The sequence below is a fragment of the Physeter macrocephalus genome, chromosome 2, assembly GCF_002837175.3.
Source record: "Physeter macrocephalus isolate SW-GA chromosome 2, ASM283717v5, whole genome shotgun sequence".
NCBI lineage: Eukaryota > Metazoa > Chordata > Mammalia > Artiodactyla > Physeteridae > Physeter > Physeter macrocephalus.
The window spans coordinates 95413444-95437980 of NC_041215.1; the positions used below are offsets into that span (position 1 = coordinate 95413444).

General features: G+C 37.8%; 1 protein-coding gene across 2 annotated transcripts in view; it reads left to right on the forward strand.

Moving 5' to 3' along the window:
- GLS (glutaminase) overlaps positions 1-22038 on the forward strand; it is an 80794-nt gene extending 58756 nt beyond the window's left edge. The window contains exons 15-18 of one of the 2 annotated variants that reach the window (XM_024115585.3): positions 14878-14939; positions 16084-16160; positions 16248-16311; positions 19081-22038. In XM_024115585.3, coding sequence (XP_023971353.1) covers positions 14878-14939; positions 16084-16160; positions 16248-16311; positions 19081-19237 — 360 coding nt within the window. In that variant the 3' untranslated portion in view covers positions 19238-22038. The remainder of the gene's footprint in view (positions 1-14877; positions 14940-16083; positions 16161-16247; positions 16312-19080) is intronic. The other variant, XM_007114606.4, reaches the window with a different exon arrangement.
- The last annotated feature ends 2499 nt before the right edge of the window (positions 22039-24537 follow it).

The following is a 24537-nucleotide window of genomic DNA, read 5'->3' on the forward strand; positions in this document are numbered from 1 at the left end:
GTGTTGTCTTCAGTTTCTTTCATTAATGCCTTGTAGTTTTCAAAACAGGTCTTTCACCTCCTTGGTTAAAGTTATTCCTAGGTGTTTTATTCTTTTTGATGCAATTGCAAATGAGATTTTCTTAATTTCTCTTTTTTGATAGTTTGTTATTAGTGCATAGAAATGCAACAGACTATTGTGTATTGATTTTGTATCCTACCGCTTCACTGAATTTGGTTATTCTAAGTTTTTTGATGGAGCCTTTTTTTTTTTTTTTGCGGTACGCAGGCCTCTCACTGTTGTGGCCTCTCCCGTTGCGGAGCACAGGCTCCAGACGCGCAGGCTCAGCGGCCATGGCTCACGGGCCTAGCTGCTCTGCGGCATGTGGGATCTTCCCGGACCGGGGCACGGACCCGCATCCCCTGCATCAGCAGGCGGACTCTCAATCACTGCGCCACCAGGGAAGCGCTGATGGAGCCTTTAAATTTCTATATATAATATCATGTCATCTGCAAATAGTGACAGTTTGACTTTTTCCTTTCCAATTTGGATTTCTTTTATTTCTTTTTCTTGTCTTGATAGCTTTATCTAGGACTTCCAATACTATGTTGAATAAAAATGGTGAGTGGGCATCCTTATTTTGTTCCTGATCTTAGAAGAAAAGCTTTCAGCTTTTCACTGTTGAGTGTGCTGTTAGCTGTGGACTTGTCATATATGGCCTTTATTATGTTGAGATACATTCCCTCTATGCCCACTTTGTTGAGAGTTTTTATCCTAAATGGATGTTGAATTTTGTCAGATGCTTTTTCTGCATCTCTTGAGATGATTATATGATTTTTATCCTTTATTTTGTTAATTTGGTGGAACACATTTACTGATTTGTGGATGTTGAACCATCCTTGCATCCCTGCAATAAATCCTACTTGATCATGGTGTATGATCCTTTTAATGAATTGCTGAATTTGCTTTGCTAATATTTTGTTGAGGATTTTTGCATCTATGTTCATCAGGAATATTGACATGTAATTGTCTTTTTTGTGATATCTGTCTGGTTTTGGTATCAGGGTAATGGTGGCCTTATAAAATGAGTTTGGAGGAGTTCCCCCCTCTTCCAGATTCAGAAGATGCATTTTTCAGTCCTTTTGTTTGTCTCCTCTAAATGTCTATTAGCTAAACTCAATTTATTAGAACCTTTATAAATCTTTACTTTTCACAGAACTCAAAGTTAGGGGTTTTCATTAATCCTATTTATGTATAAAAGTTCTATGATCTGGAACTTTATTATCCAAAAATGTATATTTGTTCACATCTGCACTTTTTTTTTAATTAATTAATTTATTTGTTTTTATTTTTGGCTGTGCTGGGTCTTTGTTGCTGCGCAGGCTTTCTCTAGTTGTGGCAAGCAGGGGCTACTCTTCTTTGCGGTGCACGGGCTTCTCATTGTCGTGGCTTCTCGTTGCAGAGCATGGGCTCTAGGCACATGGGCTTCAGTAGTTGTGGCATGCAGGCTCAGTAGTTGTGGCTTACGGGCTCTAGAGTTCAGGCTCAGTAGTTGTGGCACACGGGCTTAGTTGCTCTGCAGCATGTGGGATCTTCCCAGGCCAGGGATCGAACCCGTGTCCCCTGCATTGGCAGGCGGATTCTTAACCACTGCACCACCAGGGAAGCCCCTGCACTTGTTTTTAGTATAAATTTTTTTTTGGAAACCGACAAAACTAGAATGATTCAGTGATGAAAAGATGAAATAATGAAATATTCTATCCTCATTTAGAGACATTTACAGTTGTCCTTCTATACATTTCATTTTTAGTTTAATGACTGTTAATATAAGCAAAAATCACAAAAATATGCCATGTATACTAGACTATGAAGAAACAATTCTGCTATTAAAGTGTATTTAAAAAATAACTTCTGCCTTTCTCAATGTCTATATTCTGGTGGTGAGTGAAATGTACTCATTTTCTATCTGTTCTCCTTTCTTCCAGAATTGCTTTTATAATATTGTAGTATGGTACAAAAGTGGTCAAGTAGTCCGTTTTTTCTATGAAGTTGCTTTCCCACTTATGTACCTGTAAGAAAGTGGCTAAGACTCTTCTGGTCTCTAGGTTTCCTCTTCAATATTGTTAGTCCCTGTTTTACTTAGTTACCAAACAATTTTTCATCTCTTCTATATACCAAGAATTTTGTTTTCCTCTTGTGTATGTTTTCTCCTCTTCTTTTCTGTTGCTATGTGTAGGTCCCCCACCAATGTCCCAAATTAGATCCTTTTATATAAGTTAATACATATAACCTTTAAAATTATTTTTTTCTTTCTATTAAGAACCAGTTATCCTTCAGTATTTATTAGTTTTTGTTTAAACAGCATGTAACAGAATTAATTCAAGATATTTAGCTAATTTAATTTGGCAGAGAGTCAGATTTTATATAAAATAACCTTAGCATTATCTTGTTCATTATTCATTCATGAATTAGTTTTTCATTCAACTAGTGTTTATTTATTTATTGCCTATTATGTGCTAGAAACTGCAGAGTGCTTAATGTTTGCAGTGGTTAATGAGACAAGTATGATCCAGCTCCTGGTGTTTGCAATCTAGAGGGGGTTGCAGATATGGAATAAATCATTACTAAAATAATTAAAAGGTGATAAGTGATTTGTTCATACTGATACATGTAGATCTATCTAGTTCATTTTAACTGCTATAAAGGAGGTGAAATGATATATACCATATGACACTCTTTATATACCCATAACAGACTTTTTGAGACAAATACACAACATAGTTAAAAGTATAAGAACATGCACTCCAGTCTTCAGTAAAGCTTACCTCTGGGAGGAAAGGGAGTGGATGCAAGGGAAATAGTTAGCTGTATCTTTAATATTTTATCTCTTTAAAAAATACTAATCAAATATGATGGTAATAAATGAAAGTAGAGTAGAGTGCTAGGAGAGGGTATAACACGAAGACCTCATTTTACCTGGATGAAGAGGTATGGTTAGTTTTCCATGAAAGGTGATAGTTAAATTTAGAATGAGTTAGAGGAAGGGCAGAGTAGGATTAATAGGTTAGTCTGGTTTTAAAGGCTCCAGGACAGGAAGGAGTTTAGTACATTTCAGAAGGTGAAAGAAAGCAAATGTGAGGCAAGGTGAGCAGAGATTGGCCCTGGATGAGTCTTAGAGATAAGATCACATTATGTAAGGGTAGGCCTTCTCATATTTTAATGTGCATCTGAATTGTTAGTGTCCTAATTTTAAAATGGAGATTCCTAAAGCCCAACCCCGAAGATTGATTTTAAAATCTGCATTTTTAGTAAGCATCCCAGGTGTTTCTGCTGCAGGTACTTCTCTGAACACAGTTTGGCAAACATTTATGTAGGGTTTTATATGCCATATTAAGAGTTCTGGACTATTCAAAGTGCAGTCGGAAACTTGAAGACTTTTAAGAAGAGGAATGACATGATTTGGTCTTTAAACACTGCTCTATGGGAACAGATTAGAGGGAGACAAAAGTTGAAGTTCTGGGCCCAAAATGAGATGTGGTAGTGGCTTAGAATAGGGTATTAGAGGTGGAAAAAGTAGATAAATGCATGTGTTTAAGAGATGAAATTGGCAGCACTTGTTGATAGTATTTGGTGGGTGAAAAAGAATGACTACCAAGTTGACTACCATGTTTCTAGTAGGAACAATAGGGCAGTTTGCTCCTGCGATCTTTGGAAGTACAGAAAGAAATTAATTTTGGTTGTAACAATTAGGGATCTGTTTGACTATAGATATCAGGAGGTTGATCAACAGTGGTTTAGACAAATGGGGTTATTTTTCTACTATAACAAGTCTGGGGGTAGATAATCCAGGACTAGTGCTATCAGTAAGGTATGCTTTCTGCTCTGACCAACCTTAGTGTGTGGATGTTAGACTTCATGCCTGCCACCTTATAGTTGCCAGATAGGTGTTTCACTTTTGGCCTCACTTGTATGGTCAAAGTAGAAGAAAGAGTGACACCTAAATCAGGTAAAAGAAGTTTCCCAGACACCCATCTGACACTGGCCAGACTAGATGTAAGGGAATCTAGGGAACTATTTTTTAATTGGGCTTATTGCTACCCCTAACAAGTGGAAATTCTGTTAGTCCATACTAACAGGGTAGGAAATGGATAATGGGTAGGCAATTAGCAGTGTGTGAAAGCTAACATCTTTTTGGCATGTCTGTATTTGTGAGATATCCAAGTAGTGATGTTGAGTAAGTGTCAGATACAGGCCTAGAATTTAGGAGGCTGGTCCAAGCTGGAGATAGAATTGTGTGAGTGGTCAGCCTGGAAGAGTAGATTCAGAGCTGTGGGGAGGTATGTGAGATTGCTGCAGGAGACAGTGTGAAATGAGAAGGAACCCTAAGGAACTCAAGATAGAGTAGTAGGGCTCCATTTGGGAAAAGTGGCCAGAGAAGAGAAAATCCAGCATAGTGTAGTATCAGAAGTCAAAGAAAGAGTATTTTAAGAATTTTTGAGCAGTCATCTGTACCAAAGCAGTTAAGTGTTAAGTAAGATGAGGAGTGTCCATTTACATGATGTCCTTCCTAATTTTCTTTCTTTTGGTGTTACAATGTCTTTTTATTTAGTAAATGATAATAGTAGATGGTAGGATTGTTTTTATTGTTTGCACTCAGAAAATACAATATTGGTAGCCCATATTGGTAACTTCCTCCCCACCTTCTAAGAATATTTTATTGGCTCTGAGATTTAAAGGTCAGAGAACTATTTGGAGTAGAGCAGGTTTGGCAGCTGATAGAAAAGTAAAGAAGGAAAGCTTGAAGTAGATACAAAAGAGAAGAAAAGGCCAATAAAGTGAGATCCCTGGAAAGAGATGGAACTCTCAGCACAGTGGAAGATTAGGTTTGGTGGAAGGAAGAGCATCTCCTCCAATAAAGTAGGTCATTGAGAGGCAAGCAGGCAGGTAGGTAGATTTGCAGACATGGTAGGAGGAGGTTGAGAGAGTTTCTGTCCATTGGTTTCCATTTTCCTGAAGAATATGAAAGAAGGCTTTCTGCTAAGAATGAGTTGTGGGGTTGGAGTGAGGCTGTGAGGTTTCAGAGCATAGAGAATATAGGAAATGTTCTTGGAGAGTGGGAGAGAGAGCTGAGGGAAACATGGTGACATTGTTAGAATACTATTGAGGTTGGTAACCACAGATTTATAGTCCTGGCAGTCTGTTCTTTTGTACCTCCCACTCCCACCCCACCCTGTATCCTATGGCTGTATCCCAAACTTGGGCTTAGGAACTGCAGAAGATCAGGCAAGGGGTTTTAGAGCATTTACCAGAAATTGATTTTAACAGTAGGCTTTCAAATGTACTTTAGACCCTTCCTACATAGAAGGCATGCTTTTAGGGTCTTTTAGACCTAGAAGGTCTTTTTTCCTTTTAGAAGCTTGTTCTACTTAAAGAATTTTCAACTAATATAGATTACACTAACAAGTGAATTTGGGGTATAATTTTGTCATGTCCATCCTCCTTGCTTCACAGAATAAAGCATTACTGATAAGAATTATAAATGTTTAAATATAGATAGGTGTAAGCAGTCTCATGATAAGGCCTAATTATGTATATATAAAATGTTATGTTGCTTTATTTTTTTAAAATATTTTTTTCTGTTGTTTAACTCTTCCATTGTTGTGTTTTATTATTTTATTTTATTTTTTTGGCTGCGCCGCACAGCATGTGGGATCCTAGTTCCCTAACCAGGGATCAGACCCGTGCCCCCTGCAGTGGAAGCACAGATTCTTAACCACTGGACCGCCAGGGGATTCCCTGTTGCTTTTTTTTGAGGGTCTTAAAAACATCCTTTTCTCCAGCAGCTTCTTGTATTATATGCGGGAGGAATATGTTCTCATCACTTGAATAGTAATCAAATTAGAACGTCTTTGAAAGCGTTTTGAAAAGTACGTAGCACTAGAGAAACATATCATTAATGTACCTGTTCTTTGTATGTTGTCCATAAAGCACACATGTTGGAGTTTTCACAATAGAACTGTGAAATGAACATTAAAGAATGTAGAGACTTAAGTATGGCTCTCTGGAGACGGATGAAAATGAGGGATTTTTTTTTCCTAAAAGCAATCAGTAAGGATGTATTGTGGTTGGAATAACTGTAGAGGAGTCATGTACATGTGCCTTGCTTTGTTGTGGTAGCAGTATTCAGGGCATGCAAAGGAGAGACAGGGCCTTTAACTCTAAATTGAGATAATTCTGTCTCTGTTGCTGCCAAAACTTTGTTTCTCATCAGAAAGAGAACCCTATCTCTTTCAGGGAACTTGTTTGTATTTCCTTATTTTTAATTTATACCACACAGTATAGCATCTTGTAATTCCAGTGGCCCTGATCCTGATTTTTTTTAAAGTAGTATGTACAAGCATTTGGTGACCAATTTTTTTTCCTGTCTTCTTACTCTTTGCTTTTAGTTTCTTTGACTCTTTGGAGTTTTGTGTACTTGTCTTTTTCATTAATAATAATTGTAAATAAGCATGACACATTGTGCCAGAAGTGTGGCACCTTGTTTTCTATCTGAACACTAATGAATGTTAACTGATCTTCATAGAGTTTTATAAATATTTATTTGCATAAGAGAGGAAGAGAACCAGGAAGATAGTGAATATAAATAAAACTTTGATAGTTGTCAGTGCAGTACAAATACTCTTAGGTCTGCCACATGGAAAAGGCACTTTTGTTCTTCAAAGGAATAGCTGCCTTTGCCCTGCTCATTTCTCTTTTACTCCTGTTTGCTGCTTGCTTCTTAATTAGAGTGCTGTTTGTCAGCCCACACAAAGATATGTTGTTAGCTACCTTTATACTCGGATATAAAAGGAGGGTTGCTTATGAGCCCATTGGTATCTTTAGACCATTCATTGGCATTTACCAGAATAATATGAGCCACTGAGATAAGAAGTTTATTTGCTGCCAATGCTGTAGCAGTCATACTTGCTCTATTCACATTAACCCAAAACTCGTATTTCATTTTTAGAGACTTAAACATAAAGAATGAAGATACTTTCTTTTTCCTTTTTGGTATTGATATGCTGAATTGAATGATTTGTTCCCTTATTTTCTCTTCAATTAAAAAAAGCACCTCAATAGAAAATTAGTATCTCTGATTTCCCTATAAATTGTTTCTTAGTTGCTATTTTCTGATTTTCTATCACAACATATTTTAGTCTTGGTACCATATTGGTGAGGAAATCTCATCTCAGGTTTTGTTAGGAATCTCTTGGCCCAGTGGATACTGAGTAGAGGTTGAAAGAACACTGACCCTGGCGTCAGACAGACTGCGCCTGAGCCCTCATTCTGCCACTTAACAGCACTATTACCTTGCTCAAGTTCCTTTGAATAATAACAGGGACAACAACACTTAAAGCACTTAGTTCAGTCCAGGGAGAGTAGGTGCTATATATTAGTTATTTTGTTGTAAAAAATATATAATCCTAATTATTTTGTATTCATGGGTTGTTAGATTTCTTTGATATAATTGTGACTTTTTAGTTTAAGAGTAAGTAAATTTATTACAAATTAATCTACTCATTGAGAAATTTTGAAAATGGTATGCTTAAGAGAGTTTATCCCTTAGCTGACAGAGAGCAAAATGCAGTGTTTGGAGCTGCCATTTTGAGGTTGTATTTTGTAAGTGAAATTTCTATACTCTCTTTTTAGAGTAAAATTTACTGTTTGATTTATTCTTCTCTACTAAAATTACAGTATGAGAACCTCCTGCATTTGTGTAGGAATTTGGAAATGTGGTCATGAAATTGCTGAACTGTTATTCCTATAAAGGATTTTCTCTAATCCTCTGATCATGTCAGTTGGATTAGTTTTGTCTATATATAGCAAGAGTCGTCCCTTGGTATCCTTGGAGATTGGTTCCAGGATTCCTCCTTATCCCACCACAGCTATTAAAATCTGAGGACGCTTACAGTCAGCCCTCTGTATTCACATATGTGGAACCCACGGATATGGAAGGCCAGCTATATATTAATAATTGTGTCTGAATAAGTCATTGGAAAGCTTAGGAACATGTGGCCTCATACTCAGACTGTCTCATCATAACTTTGTTTTACACATCCATACAAATGTTAAACTCAGTAGTAAGGGAAAGAGAATATCTTTGATCACATACACGTTGTACAGGTTTATATTTCTAACCTTGTTGGCAAGTGATTAATTTACATTTGCTGGAAATTTAAAGTTTTTCTTTAGCTACACTATACAGGCTTGTATTTTTTAACCTGACCTTAAAAATATTTATGAAAGAAAGCTGAAAATTTATTTTCATTAAAAGGCTATAAAAGGCCAAGTTGGAGGTAAGCATTTAAAACAGAATTGGATCTGGAGTGATGATGGTTTATTTAACAGATGGAGAAGAGTATCCGTTCCACAGCAACAGATACTGTAGTGAGCTAGAAATGAGAGAGCAGCTTACGTCAAACTGGACATAGTAGGAACAGAAGGATGGATTTTCAGTTACCTGCTTTTTTTCGTTAAAAGCCTTTACAAAAGGACGAATTAGTCTTTGTATGAAGACAGAAACTAATGATGAAAAACAAGGGAAACCACAGTTTTGCAGCTGGTAATAGAATTGGAAATAAAATACTTGGAGAAAAGTGTCAAGCCAACGTATCCATCTTCCCTCCCTCATCTCTCTCCTCCTCTACCTTCTCCATTCCTGTCCTCCCATATTTCCTTCCTTCCTTCCAATATTTTGGCAAAGGATCTTTATGGATTAAAGTTAAATTGCTATTTAGTCTTTTAGTTTACTTCTATCCTTTGGATACAGTCTGAGATCTATTAAGAATTGGAAATGGATCCCAGCTACATTACTAATTCATATGCTATATGACCTTGAGCCAAGGCCTTTAACCTTAGTGGTAGTAATAAATATATTTTACAGCAAGCCTGTCAAAGATGTTTAAAAACAGTTATAGTTTTTTATGTTGAATTTTTCAAGGTCATTCACTATAAATTACTATAAATACAAAGTAATATGCTTATGTAATTCTAAAAATTCCTACTTGTACAGAATTGGGGTATTTGGGAGGAAGATACAAAAGATACACAATTCAACCTTTAAACAGGCTCAAAATAAATAGAATGATAGGATTGGAGAGAGGAATGTCATGTTTTAGACTTGTAAAATTGGTAGAATCTATAACTGCTTCTAGCTTTTTTGGGAAAAAAAGTATGATTTTGATATGCCAAGCATGCCACTGTTAAATGAACTCATATGAACTGTTAACATTTTTGTTCCACTGTTGTCATAACTTTGTACAAATAAACTAAGATAAGGTTGTCTGGTTCTGGCAGGTTCTGATAAAGATATTTGATAAGGAAAATCTAGTAGTACTGGAAAATCTGCAAATAAAAGGAGAACTTAAAATTTAATTTATAAATTTTTAGTGGCTACCTGCCCAAGTGAAGTTTCTTTTTGCTAGGCAGAGACATACATTAGACCTCAGAGTCCTTGATTTACATGGGCTACTGTTCTGCTGTATAAGCTCTGTTTCTTTGTACTGAGGAATGATTCATCGAAACACAGCCTCCATGCCTCTGGCAGCTACTGTTAGTTAACTCACTCTTTTCTGGACCCTGGCCTTCTTGACAGGTATTTCAAAATTAATATAACTCTAGTATCCATTGGGAAATTAGGAGAATGAGGCTTGACCAGTGGCTAGCACACCTACATCCTTTGCAACAGTTGTCTTGGAGTTGGATGAGTCATCTTATAGGTTGTCCTCTCCTTCAGTTTGGTTTGTCATAGCAGTCATTCCAGAGGGTGTGTCAGTTTGAGGAGTATTTATGGAACTCTTTTAACAGGCCACGAAGTGGACTGTCCCTAAGTGAAATAACACTCCATCTGCTGTCTCAAAACTGTTAAAACTGTTCCATTGTCTTTCTTGGCATTCTACTCATAGCTCATTTCTTGATTTATGCAAACCTTAAAAATATAGGTGGCTATTTGCTAGAGTAAAGAGGCATTCGTAGTTTTAGTTTTAAATGGTGCTTTGTGTGTGTGCTACCTCCTAGTGTTTTTCTGTCTTGGAGTGAATGACACATTTTATATTTCTCTGTGAGCTGAAACATGCTTGTGAATAAAGTGTTAGTAGTATACCCTCAAATTGATTATACCCTAAAATCAGCCTTTCTTGGGTCTCATTAATAAGGAATTTTCTTTTAGAGCTTTGGAAATATTGAATAATTAAGTGACTAAGTGGTATATACGATATATAATAAAATAGCTTCGAACTTTCTTGGTCTAAATACAGAATTTTAAAAAGGGATGTAGTTCATGCATACAGTAACTGAAATCGGTCAAGGATTTATTGCTTAGAAGGATAATATACTTTAAGAACTATGGGTAGTTAATATATCAATGGTTTGCACATAAGAATTCTGGATTTCTCTTGAGTAGTGGGGGAGATAAGAAACACAAGTAAATATACCATATGTGATAGGGGCATAGTGAGGCAAATGTAACAGAGATGACTTCTGATTTAAGAGATTGGTGTAGGGCTCACAGAGAAGGGATTAAGAATAACACTGCAGCGAGAAATGGGTGGAGAAAAGGTACTTTCAGGAAATAAAGAGTATGTACTATGGTTTAGTAGGAGCAGAAGGTATCTAATTGATGACTCCTTGGCACATGCTGTCACAAAGCACTATGTGGGTAACTGACAACAAGCTATGTGGATAGTGAATGCTGGATGGGACGCTTGGGGGAAGGGGCTTTCAAGCTAGCCCTTGCGGGAAGGGAAGGATTTGATTAGGAATCTAGATGTTCCAAAGAAAGGAGCATAGGCACTAAGATAAAAACAAAACGAGGGTAGTGAGAGAGACCAGTTTTACTCTGTTGAAGTTGAGGTTTACACTGAAGAATCTTGAATGCAAAGCTAATGAATTTAAATTTTATCAGGAATGATTTGGGGATTTTTTTTTTTTTTTTTGGATACTCCCTTGCTGAGAAACCTTAAGTGGTCACAGCACCGTTTTGATAAGATGATTAGACATATGTGGGAAGGTTTGGGAGGGTGGAAGAAGGACTAGAAACAGAGGCACCAGTTAGGAGGATTGAATAAATGTGGTAATGATATTTGAAGAAGTAAAAGTCAAGGGAGGTAGAAGAATTAATAATGATTACAATTTAATCCCCAAATGCTGGTAGCAATTTGAATATTTGATGCTTCTGGAGAGAATATTGATTTAGTCAACACTTGTTAATTGAAATATAATTGACATTTAACATTGTGTAAGTATAACTTGTACAGCGTGTTGATTTGAGTCAACCAATATTTAATGAGTACTTATGTGTGGTAGGCACTGTAGTTATAGTGGGGAAGAGAAAAGACAAGGCCTCTGCCCACTTGGACCTTATGTTTAGTGGCGGAGACAAGAAACGTGTGTGTGTGTTTGTGTGTGTGTGTGTGTGTGTGTGTGTGTAAGTGTATATATGTCAGATAATGATAAGTCCTCTGAAGAGAAAAGCAAGATAAGGGATAAGGAGTGATGAAAAATAGGGCAATGTTTTAGAGTCAGTGAGCTTACATTTGAGTAGAGACCTGAATGAAGTGAGGAGTGGAGCCTCCCCACTACCTGGGGAAAGAGCATCCCAGGCAGCAGCACAGCAAGTGTAGGCCCTGAGTGCCCCGAGGACCAGCAAGAAGACACACCTGCCTGGAGAGAGCCGCAAGGGGCAGAGCGGCAGGAAATGAGATGCACAATGTAACCAGGGAACAGAGCATTTAGTGTCCTGAAAGCCATGGTAAGGAGTTTGGATTTTATTCTAGGTTTCACAGAAAGTCACTGGGAGTGCCACAATCTATGTTTTCAGAAGATCCCTGTGGCAGCAGAGTTGAACAAGTGGAACAGTTAGGAGGCAGTCTGCCAGGTGAGATAAGGTGGTGACTTAGAGCCTAGGGTGATAGTAATGGAGGTGGTAAGTGGTGGGATTCCAAATGTATTTTGGAGGTGGAGCAAATGTGTTTGAGCTAGATGTGGGTTGTATGAAATAGAATGCAGGAATACTCCCAGAGTCTATGTGGTCGGTTTGCGTGAATTAGAAAAAGCTAGTTCTGCCTCTTGGTGTAAGCAGACCCTCTCAGCACGTTTCTGTGAAGAGGGCTCCCTTCCTCCCATAGACATACCTGGGCGCTGGGCACCAGAGGTAGGTGAGAGGAGCACGGGCTGAGTACCCCTACTTGGCCAGGCATCCTGGTGGGGGGCTCAGTCTGTGCCATCAAATGCAGCAGCCCTGGATCATGACTCAGTTTTTGGCCTCAGCAACTGGATAAATTGTAGTGTCATCCCAAAATGAGGGACTGTGCAAGAGGAGCTAACTTGGGGTGAGGGAAGGTGGTGGAAATCAAATTCTAATTCGAGCAGCGTCAAGTAGGCAGATGGATATGGACTTTTGGAGGCCAGGCCATTGGGGCTACAGAGAGGTTTGCTGTCTGTAGTTTGAGTTTGAAATGACAGCATGACAAGCAAGTGGAGCTGTAGAATTAGGGTTTGTTAGGAATAGAGATTTTAACGATGTGTATTGGGAAGTCATTCTGTCCAAAGGGATATATGAAACCTTTGAGGGAAATTACGTTGAAAAACAAGAAGTACGGAGACTGCCTTTGGGGTATTATCAGGCAGTGGAAAGTGGGAAATGATTCTGCAAAGCAGTCAACAGGAGGAAGACCCTGGTAATCAGCATTTTGAAAGACAAGGAGTGAGGGCGGGGCATGTTGGAGAGGTCAGAAAGGAGCAGGGCTAAGGAAGGCTGCTGAAGCTTTTGAGGGTACTACTGAGAGGTCATAGTGGGTATGAAGGTAATTTGCAGGGAATTAAAAATATAAACTACTTTCAGAAAACATGCACTGAAAGGGGGTAACAATGGGGTTATATATTGGTTTTTCAAAATAGGATGGTTGTGTCTGTATTAAGGCAGAGATGAGGGAACCGGTAAAGGAGGAAAGGAAGAGAGAATAGGTATTTGAAGCTGATATTTTGCATAAGAGAGGAAGGAGAGATGGAAACAATTTATCATCTTAGTAAAGTTGTGGTTAGGGGTCATATGTTTTGGGGCTTACCACTGGTATTAAAGGTCTGAATAAAGCATAAAAGGGAACCAATAAGAGAAAAAATTGTCAAGCAGTGATGAGAGACCAGTTGGAAATATGGAGAATAATTTGTAATAGCCCATCGTGTTTTTCTGTGGGCCCAAGAGCACAAGGGAATTGAGAATTCCAAATTTATCCAATTTTTAAACATTAAGGGCACCTGAAACCGTGGTTCATAACCCAGAAAAGTGCATATCAAAATCACCTGGAGACTTTTTTCAAAATATTGTATCCCCTAAAATGTGTCAAATTGAGGTGTGGGAATAGGACAACTAGAAATGGGAGGAGACATGCTTACATATAGTTTTAAAACATTCTGGGTGATTCTGTTAAACTCCCACCCATATTGAGAAAACTGTTCTTGACTTGGGGTTAGTAGGAGATTGACAGAGTGCAGGCTGGGCAGGAGTAGTAAAGGGTAGCCTGAAGGGAAGCTAATGGACTGAAAGATTAAGAGTAAGGCTTTTTGGAGTGATCTCAAGAATAACAGTAAGTAGCAGTAAAATTTAGGGGGTGTGCTCAGCTGGTTAAGTTCCTGTACTGCAGAACTTTTCATGTGCATGCGAAAGGCTCTGTATCTCCAAGAAGGGGATTTAATATTTTAAGAAAATAGCTGACCACGGAACCCTCTTTTTCATGGCGCCTTTGTGAACTAGTTTCTGCAGAACACATTTTGAAAATGCTGAATTAGGGAAGGCCAGCAATGGTTAGTTCCAGTTCGATTTAAAAGTTCACAGGTTGTGGGAAAGGGAAGCTGTAGTGGAAAGGTAGATTGTCCAGGTTAAGATCTAGATCTTCCAGGGCTGTGGCTTTGTTTGTGGATAGCTGGGTTACTTTCCATCCCTCCAGGTAAACTGTTTTCTACCATTGAGTCCAATATCAGTTGGATCATCAATATGAATGTTGAAGTTGCAAAGTGTAAGACAAAAGTGGGGATTTATGAAGTATTTACAAACAGTGTATGTTCAATAGTTTGGTTTCTCAAAAACAGGGTTGGATAGTCTTTATGAAAGCCGACCAAAATCCAGTGGCCTTTAGGATAACTAGCCTCTTCCTTAATTAATGACAAGAAAGTGAATAATATCAAAAGAAGATACACTTTGAATTCTTGGAGTACTCAATGTCAGTGACTTAATATTTTGGGAGTTTATCCACCTTTTGGGCCGAGGCAGTGTCACAGGCTCTGAGAATGCCCCCATTTGTACTGCCTGGCCATTGAACTGAAGACTGCCTTTCCAGTGAAGTATAGTTCACTGAAGTATAGTAAGTTTGAGATAATTAATACTGAATGTTGTCTCTGAAGATTTCCAAAGAAGCCAGTGATTGGTGAGGACAGGGATTGTTGGCAGGGATTAGACATTTATATAGCATGACTTAGTTTTTAATAATGATGTGATGTGAATTTTATGAGTATACAAGTCAGCTCCCACCACTGAGACATACTAAATGAGAAAGGTTCCAATTTTCAGTTGCCCCAACTATGTGTGTTTCACAGGTCAGAAGTTTCCATTCTTTTGTGCCAATTGATATCATTCCATTCCTTCCCTCATGTCTCTTTACTGTTGGATTTCCCCTCATAATCCTCTATTTAAAAAGAAAAAAACACACGTGTGTTCTTTGTGGTTACAGCAGTATACTTATGATAAATTTTTGTGTGTGACAGCTGAAGTGTTCAAAGCACATGGAAATCACTTACCTGGTGACAGTTGTACCTTCTATGTATTTATCTTCCCCTGTGGATACCTCAACTTTCTTTTCTTCACAGGTAAAGTCGGTGATAAACCTTTTGTTTGCTGCGTATACTGGAGATGTATCTGCACTTCGAAGGTATGTTAACAGGGTGGGTTAGCATATGGCTTACAGATGTTTATGAAGTTGCTTCTGGGCAAAGGGCCACTTTAAAGCTAAATAAAGTCTCACTTCCATTTCCCTCTAATAAAAATGATCCAAAGTTATATTAAGTTCCCACTTCCAGTGCCTTAGTCTTGCTGTACAGTCTTTCCTTTTCAACCTCCTATAAAAGCCCAGTCGTCTGTTTTCCCAAGTGGTAACTGTTCAATTAATCTGGCTAATTGGTATTAGTGTTTTACTGGAATTGGACAGTGACTTTTCAATCCCCATCTACCCACCACTCTCCATCTTTGGAGGTGGGGGGGGGGTGGGCAAATAGGGGCATTTGGTGTTCTGCAGATCCCCAGTGTTGGAAAGGTCATATAGGACTGTATACTTAACATAAGGTCTCTTGTAGAGAGTTGCAACTGAACTTTAAGGTGGAAAAATGTCTATGCCTAATTTCCACCTTCATTTTAAAGTGTGATTAGTACTTGCATCAGCAGTATTGTATTTTTATAAACTTCAAAGCTGCTAAGAGACTAGATCTTAATTGTTCTCACAACAAAAAAATGAAAATTATGTCATATGAATGAGATGTTTGCCAACGCTACAGTGGTAATCGTCTTGCAGTACTTAAATGTATCAAATCAACATGTTGTATACCTTAAACTCACATACCTTTATTTCAATAAAAATGTGCACTTTATTTTTTTAATTTTAAAGTCTGATTAGTACTTGTAATCTGTAGACTGTAAAATGTTAAAGAATGGGAGCCTGAGTGGAAACATTTAACTTTAGTATAGTTGTTAGTTTCTTGCCCTTCCGAGGCACAAATTTAGGGTATCGCTGTGCCACCATTCTTGAGTTTTGGACAATAATGTAACGAAGCTTAATGCTGTGAGAGATGGTGAACATTTCCTCTTACCCAAAAAGAGCAGAGCTAAGGAAGAACGGTGAAGTGGCGTTTACTCAAGGTGTCTGTGTACTGGTTGAACAGGGTGTCCCATTAGTGAGCCTGGTGAAGGATGACACCTGTCTCACAGGACCTTAGACTGAACTGATGGAGGAAATGTTACAAGAGTGAATTAAATTTTTAATGTAATGAATATATGAATAGCTATACTTAACAAATTTTCAGATTTGCTTTGTCAGCCATGGACATGGAACAGCGAGACTACGATTCTAGAACAGCACTCCACGTAGCTGCCGCAGAGGGTAATATATGAACCACTCATTTATTTATTTTTTTCAGACTTAATTTCTACTTAATACTAAAACCTGCTTGTTTTGTTTTCGATGTAGGTCATGTTGAAGTTGTTAAATTTTTGCTGGAAGCCTGCAAAGTAAATCCTTTCCCCAAGGACAGGTGAGCCCTTAAGTTACTTTCTAACATATAATTGGCAAGCCAGTGTTTTATCATACAGGGCTGTAATAGTTAAGTGGTGGTATATTTAAATCCACTATGTATATGTTGGAGTTGTTATTAAACTTGCTATGGAGCCTTATAAAGGCAACCAACAAAACCTTGTTTCTGTTCAGTAGATCATTCTCTCTCTTATATCCTCTTCTTACCTAAGGAGGTTCTCTTAGAATTTTCTTGGTTAGTCTGTCAGTCATCGTATTGTATGAAGAAAACAATTCTTGGTGTCTGGAAGGATAAAAGAGGAATTTTATCCTCGTGGGCCTTTTGACTACACAGGGTAGACAAGATAAACATTTTCAGGGGCATATTAAATACGTGTAAGGAGATTACTGTTACAGACCTCTAAAATGAATATATTGGAGTTTGTTGAAATTCCTGGATTTGGTTGGAGTCAGTTTTAGAAAGCTTCATGGAAGTTGAATTTTAACCAGTGCTTTGGGGAAGAGATGAGATTTGAGGGCACAGAAGGAAGAGAAGGGTACTCTAGATAGAGTGGGAGAAATATTCCTGGAATATGCTCTGCTCCTCTCCTCTCCCTTCTGGTCCACATGGCAAATTGACATTCATTCTGCAGTAAAATACTGTTCACAAAGCGGATAGTCAAGGGAGGGGTAAGAGTGCAGCTTACATATATACATATGCTTAAAGTAAAGCCTGTACTGATATACTGGCATGTTATATAACTGGAGTTACATAACTGGATGAGTCAGTGAGTAGTGAGAATAAAGGTTTAGAAGAACAGGAAAAAAATACTTGGTGGGAGAGGTTTGATATTTATGATTAGGAGTTTGGGTATTTGAGGACTATATGAAGTAAGTTTGGAGCAAGTTGATTATTCTCTAGCTATTAGATCTTTCTGTTTTAGTAAGGTTTTACTATTTTTTAAATTAGTGGTTTGGGTTTTATTAGCTCAGCTTGCAAGATATGCAGAAAAGTTATGACATCAGTGTCTGAAAACTGTTAGCAATTTTGTAAGTATGGTAACACTTTGATTACCTAAAATCATGATCTTTATTGGCAATATTCTAAAACCTCATGTTAGGGTAGGGTGACAGTTCTCCCTTTTATCCTCAAATGTAATGCCCATACCAGCTCTTTCTAGAGCAAGAAACTGAAGAGAGTGTTTTCCCCTGCCCCCAGTATTTATAATCCCAAGTAAAACCCTATTACAGGCTGGAAATATTTACTGTGCTTTGCATGTTTAAAGATCAAAATGTTTTGTTTTGGTTTTTGCCCTAAATTGGCCCCTAGGAATGTGAAAGCAGAAACACCCATCTGAGAGGGAAAAGTTAGCTCAGTAACTAACTTGGTAACTGAGTATTCATGATTTGAGAATGTAAGCTAGACCAAGACGTCTTCTTTCTCTATTTCATAGAATCAGTGTCACCTCAAATTGTAAAATAGGCTTGAGCAGATCTAGTGTATACTTTAGAGCTGATATTTTGCATTACTTCACGGAAAAGAGTGAGTTGTAAAAAAAGATAACTTGCAGTTAACATTCAGTTTTTCCAGAAAGACAGATAATTATATGCTGTAGATGATTGAAAAGTCACCCCACCTCCCGGTTTCAGACCACTGACTCCCTAACTTAATGAAGGCCAATGTAGAAGTAAAAGGCAACTTAATTCAGCAGTTTTTTGAGAAGCACAGAAATACATGTAAAATGTTACTTACCTGATTTTAAAAATTAAGAACAGGTTACCAAACTTTATTCAAAAATATTTTTAAAATGAGATTGTTTTAAAAACCTTTGAGTTCCATATTGGGGCCCCACTGAGAAGGTAAAAGGTTAAGAACAAAGAAAGAAGGAAAACCAGAAGCTGGTGAGAGTGGCATGTGAAAAAGTGGAGTCAGAGAGCCTGGAAGCCATGGAGAAGTTAAGTGACATAAAATAGAGAGTGGATGAGAAGAGAAGCTTAATAGTTTGTGAAGTACTAAGGAGCTAATTATGCTCTGTCATTCACTTGGGTTCTGATTTACAGTGTTGGCTCCTCTTTCAAAAGGCTAATTAGCTGATTAACCACTGCTGGCAACTCTTCCTTTCTTCTTATCTCCAGTCTTCATTTATATGACTCTAAAGAGCACAGCTCAGAAACACACTTCCTAGGGAAAGGGTAGTTGTTCTTCAGGTTGTGCAGTGGTCCAGCTGAGCCCCTAGAGTCCCATCCTTACCAGAGATGATGAAAATGTCAGTTCCTCTGAGGCCAGTCTTGCTCCTCCAAAGTATATTTGAGCCCTAATAAGATCGTGGTTATTACCAGACTTCTGAGATTTACTGTGATTTTACATTGACAGGAACACAAATTTTCTACCAAAGGCTAGGGTGATAGATGCTATAGAGCTGATTTTTCTTTGAACATTCTATTTAAAGAGTGATCCTTTGGGCTTTCCATGAAGTTAAAATTTAGAAATACTAGAGTCTATCTTATCTGTCAACACTAGAACTTCCCATTCATAAGCACTTAGGTAATGTGAACAAGACCCTTTTGCAGAAGGTAGTTTTCTCTTCCTCCCCATATCCCAAGTTGTCTCCAAGACCACCTGTTGGATTATAAGTCCCTTTCTGCATTTCTTCAATATTACTTGTAATATTGCTTAAATAGCTAAATTTGAATGGTCCTTTAACCGGCATTTAAAATCTAAGAATGCTGGATTATCATCTTTGTACAGAAATTATCTAATGACCCCGTCCATGCTGTGCTACTTGTTTAGGTGGAATAATACTCCCATGGATGAAGCGCTGCACTTTGGACACCATGATGTATTTAAAATCCTGCAGGAATACCAAGTCCAGTACACGCCTCAAGGAGATTCCAGCAATGGAAAGGAGAACCAAACCGTCCATAAGAATCTTGATGGACTGTTATAATGGTCTTAAGCCCAAGATTTAAAATCACTTACCTATTTAATTGTGGAAAATGATTACGAAGAACATGTGTATTTCTATCTGGTAGTGATGTATATTTTACAACATTTGTCATTTCAGTGTTACTGGCGTTTTCTTCATTGTGCACACAGGACAAATCTGATCTCTTTGGGAGAAAATAGAAATAAAACAATCTCCCTCCATAATGTGAGCAATATTTACCTCGCACATTGTATAATTTGATGTAAAAGAAACAGTTACCAATGCTAGCTTAACTGTGTGGTCTTCGTGATTTATTTTTGTGTATTTTGTGAATTTTCAATTTATGGTGATGAGCTGCTGATATGCATTTATAAATTAAACTCTGTTGTACAGTCTGTCCAAATGGGTCAAGGTTGCCTTTAGAAGCAAAACAGTGTGATCTTCATGACTTCAAATATGTATTTAGTTTGAGTGTCTGAAGTTATATGTACTTATGGTTATGTGTTTGAAATATCTCCTGTCACCCTAGCTTCATGATGTGACTCTTTAAAAATTATAATAGTTAATAACTATTAGTAGGATAGACCAATTCTGACTAGATTTCATCAGGGAATCTGTTTAAGATATGTTTGGTGATCAAAACATACGTGTGAATGTAGTTAAAATAATTTTTGAAATAATTTCCTTTTCCTATATGCCCTTAGACCAGCCTCTCTTCCCAGATGTTTAGCTATTTGCCTCTTTCCTTTAGCTGGGAAAGTGGGTGCTGGCATACTATGCAGTTTTCATGTTTTCCACAATAAATCAGAAAACGCCTCATGCACCTGGCATCCGAGCTATAACTATGCCATTTGTCTATAGGAGATGAACCAGAGACAAATTACGAAGTACAAATTAGTCAAATTTATCGGCCAGTAAAAGGAAGGGACGTGCTCCTTCAGCTCTCTAAGAAGATATTTTTCAGCTTTCAGGATAAAGATAAATTCAGAAGTGCTCTAGGCTACCAAAGTTATTATGAAGGTATGGGAACTGCTACAAATAACATTTGTTTTTAAACCTGTCATTAAAAGTCTGCATCAAGATATTTGTTCTATTTGGGGGATCACTAGATCACTCCAGTTTTCTCCTGATTTTCTACCATATATTTTTTGTGGACTTTAGAGTTTAATAATAAGAAAAGGCCATTTCATTTTAAATTGAGTCCCATCGTTTGTCTTGGAGAGGAACTGCACACGTAATGTTATCCTGTCATACCTCAGAGGTAAAAGGGTATGTTAATAAGGACTTCTGATATTAAGCACACACACAGGCACGTACACACACACACACACACACACACACACAAATGGACTTCTTTGAAGCTGTGTTTAGTGAAATGTGCAGACTCCTCAACTACATGAATGCTGGTTGTTTCATTAATATAGCAAATTCCTTTTTTTTTTTTTTCCTTTTCTGTCAGCACACACTCTGCTTCCAAGCTTTATCATGCCTAATGGCTCCTTTCCCACTCCAGCAGCCTCCAAGTGTTTTGATTATTGCTTCCAGTCTAAATCAGTGACTTCAGCCATTGCCCCCTTATTAACCTAGATGTGTTCTTTTGGTGGAACACGGCCGGTGTTCCTTAACTGAGCTGCATCAGGCATGAAGCCATTCTCGTGTGTGTGCTTCTGTGGGGAGTATGGTGGGTGAGTGTCCAGCCCTGCTGCTGTGTTCCTGCCTCATGGTTCTATCAAGACATGTAGACAGGTGGTATTTGTAAAACGCTGCAGAGGAACAGCATTATCCCCAAAGATATTATGGGGTAGACACTCTTTAATAGAAATCAACTGAAATAACTGCTCAAACAACAGCAGCTTGCTCTGTGTGATTTAAATGAAACATTAAGATGGTTCAATTACACAGCTTAAAGATAACCAATGATTTTGAGGCTTTTCTCTAATTAAAAAGAGGTTCTAACTATTATTTGGGAACAAAGACGTTTTCATCTTTTCTCAGATCATAACTATTTTGTGAAATCTCTGTGGTTTAGTTAAATGTGCCCTTATTTACCCATGAGGTTATTTATGACTGTACACCGGTTCCTGTTCTGGCTGTTTGCTGTTGGCTGGTGATAATAATGAGTACATTTGATTTAAATGCTTTTAACTGTGCCGTTAACTGCTGCCATCAATATACTCCAAAGATCTTTTTGTTTTGGCTTTAGGATCTGTGCTTTTTCTGTACCACAGAGCCCTATATGGTGGTGTTTATTTAAAGCTTTGTATACACTGTTGTTTTTGCTGGTCTCAGTTCTAATTATCATCTCATCTTTGAGTGTAATGTGCTGTACCCCACACTGCCCTTTAGCTGCAGAGCTGGATTAGCTATCAACCATTTAATGCTGTTACCTGCCTGGCAGGGACTGAATGACCTGATGTTGGATTTAGATTCTTCCTGGGGATTGTACAGCTATGAATGTATTTGCTTCCAGAACCTCCCAAAGTGAATCTAATCTTAAAACTGTAAGTTGTAAGTATTCTGAAATTGGAAGATATTTATTTTAAATGAAATTAGGTAGTATTGCTTTTTACAGCTTAATAAATACATGTATCAAAAAAAACTGAAAATGAATTTTTTTAAAGGTTTTCTCTTATATCACTGGGTTGGGAACTCCACTGAACACAGGGACTATGTCGAGGCATTTTTAATGCCTTCTGTGGGCCAGGTACTATGCACGGTGTCCAGTGGGGTTACCGCAATGACTAAGATGAAAATTCTGTAGGCAGTTCATCCCTGAAGGTGAGAAGACAGGCAGGCATGTTTCTAGTCCTCTTAGAAGCTAACACTATCCTTTTACAGTTAAGAGGTGCTCAGTAAATATTTGCTGCATTGAATCTTTCACTAGGAGGGTTCTAACCTCCTTTAATGAGAAGAGAAGGTATTTTCACAAAAGTCTTGACATCTGTTTGTGGAGCTGCCACACTGGGGTCTGCGTAGGACAAGCTGGTAATGGCAGCTCCCACCTGGTCCGTGGGTGTGTGAAACGGCATTCACTCCCAATGCCAGAAACCTCTGGTTTAGGGTTAGCATAACGGTTTTCTAACCACAGAGAAGGTACACGAACACCACGTACACCACGGCTGTCCATTTTCAACCAAGTTGTTTGTTTGTCACAAAGTAATTTGCTTTGCTATAGCAGTCAAACGTGTTTATTTGTCTGTATTACTGACATTTTAGAACTGGAAGAGATATCTGAAATCTCTAATCTAATCTTCTCACTCTTTCATAGATGAATGCCATTACTTTGAAATTGTGTATATTTTTGTATACCCTTTAAATTATTTGTAGCTTTTGGGTATGTTTGCTTCACAAAAGCTTTCTTAAGTTTTAATAGGTAAGATGTTTGTACCAGAACATACGATCCAGTATCTCAGAACATCTTAGGTTCCACCAAAGCAGAGATCTCTGTCTGTTTTAGTTTACCGACTTCGTTTCCCAACCATCTGGAATAGTGCCTGGCTCATGGCAGGTGCTCAGTATATATCTGGTGAACTAATAAATGAATGAATCTTAACTAACCAAAGAAGCCACTTAAGTAAGGACCCCTTACTCTGGGCACAGCATCCCAGTTCAAAAAGTAGGTACCAGAGCTTTCAAAACAACTTCTAGTTTTCTCCTGGGATAGTCAGATGTGAAAGGAGTGCTTTGTTCAATTCAGACTTAATATTCCATTTCAGCTTACAGGCAACAAATAGACTTCCATCATTGAATGCTGACTAAATAGCAAAATCTATTTATTGCCGTCTCAGAAGACACTTTCCTGAAAAGGGAGAAATTTGTCCTGAGTGGTGCATAAAAGTCCTAGGCTTATAAAACCCCATACCAGAAATACTCTTAAAGCACACAAACATCCCTTAGCCAGAATCTATTTAGTGACTTCTTACAATGATCAATTATATAGAAATACAAACATACTGGCTAGGCAGGGCATTACCTACTTCACTCCCTGGAGAAATACAACTCTTCATGTTCGTTATGAAGAAACTTTATATTTCCTAGATGTAAATACTACAGATAGGGAGGTGAGAACAGTCATATTTGCTATGAGGCCAGAACTCAAGCTTATACCACTATTCCCTGATAGCTCATCAAACAACAGTTGCGTCTAACCTGCCAGACTTACATCTAACTACTTGGCGATTCTTTTATTTTACTGTTATTTTCCAGCACACAATGCTTTTTACTTTGAGAAGGGCACAGCTTTCTAGCTTATAACATTTTTGGAGAAAAAAAATGGCAGCTTTTTGTTTGGGTGTAGTAACTTCTCAGAAAGTAATACCTCACCTCATCAAGGAGGTGTGGAGTTTAGATGCTGCTATGGATACAACACAGAGTCCCATTTTACATGTATTTTAAAATTAAAAACTTGCATTAGAGCAGTACTGGAATTCATTTTAAAATAAATGCCAAATTATTTCTGCATTTGGAGGCAGCCCTGGTGGTCACCAAGACCAAAGGACTTTCGTTTGTTTGCTATTTATGGTACTCATTATAGCTTGTTTCAATAATGTTTCCTCTGATCTCTTCCACCAACCTATCTTAATCTGAGTAAGAAAGGGTAACACTTAGGAAAACGGTATTAATCGTATTTAAAAATAAGGACTGATATATTTTTATGCTTAATCATAAGAAAAGATGAGAAAAACATCAAACCTACACATAATGCCAGTAACTTTTTAAATCTTTACACAAAATATTATTTGTAAGAGACTAACTTTATAATTTTAATACTTTTTAAAAGTAAACAAAGTCTCCTGACTGGTGCAGTAAAATGAAACCATGCCAAAGCATTCTTAGAGGGCAAAAATAGTTAAATATTAGCAATTAGAAACAATTTTTTTTAACTGTCATCTTTGTTCCTTCATCATTTCAATTTAAAAAGTCAACGCAAACCCAGTCAGGTTGATGTCAATCATCTTATGTAAAATCGGAGAGGAGGCCTTGATTTGTGTTTAATACCAAGGAAAGTACCATGTGCATATTATATTTAATGCAGTACATATACTTTAGCTTTAATTCTGAGATAGACGTCAAGGAAACTTTATTCCCACCAGAAAAATACGGTATTTACATAACACTATGATTGTGGTGGTGACAGCAGAAAAATTAGATGCAGCTGCAGACAGCAGTTTGTGAATGTTATCTAGAAGAACCCTGTCAAACCCACTCCCTAAACCACTTTTTTGCGTGTCAGTGCTAATGAAGGGACGAGGTAAGTAACACAACACACTTCACAAAACATCATCCCGTCCCAAAAGGGTCTAGAAAAAGCACGAGAGAGA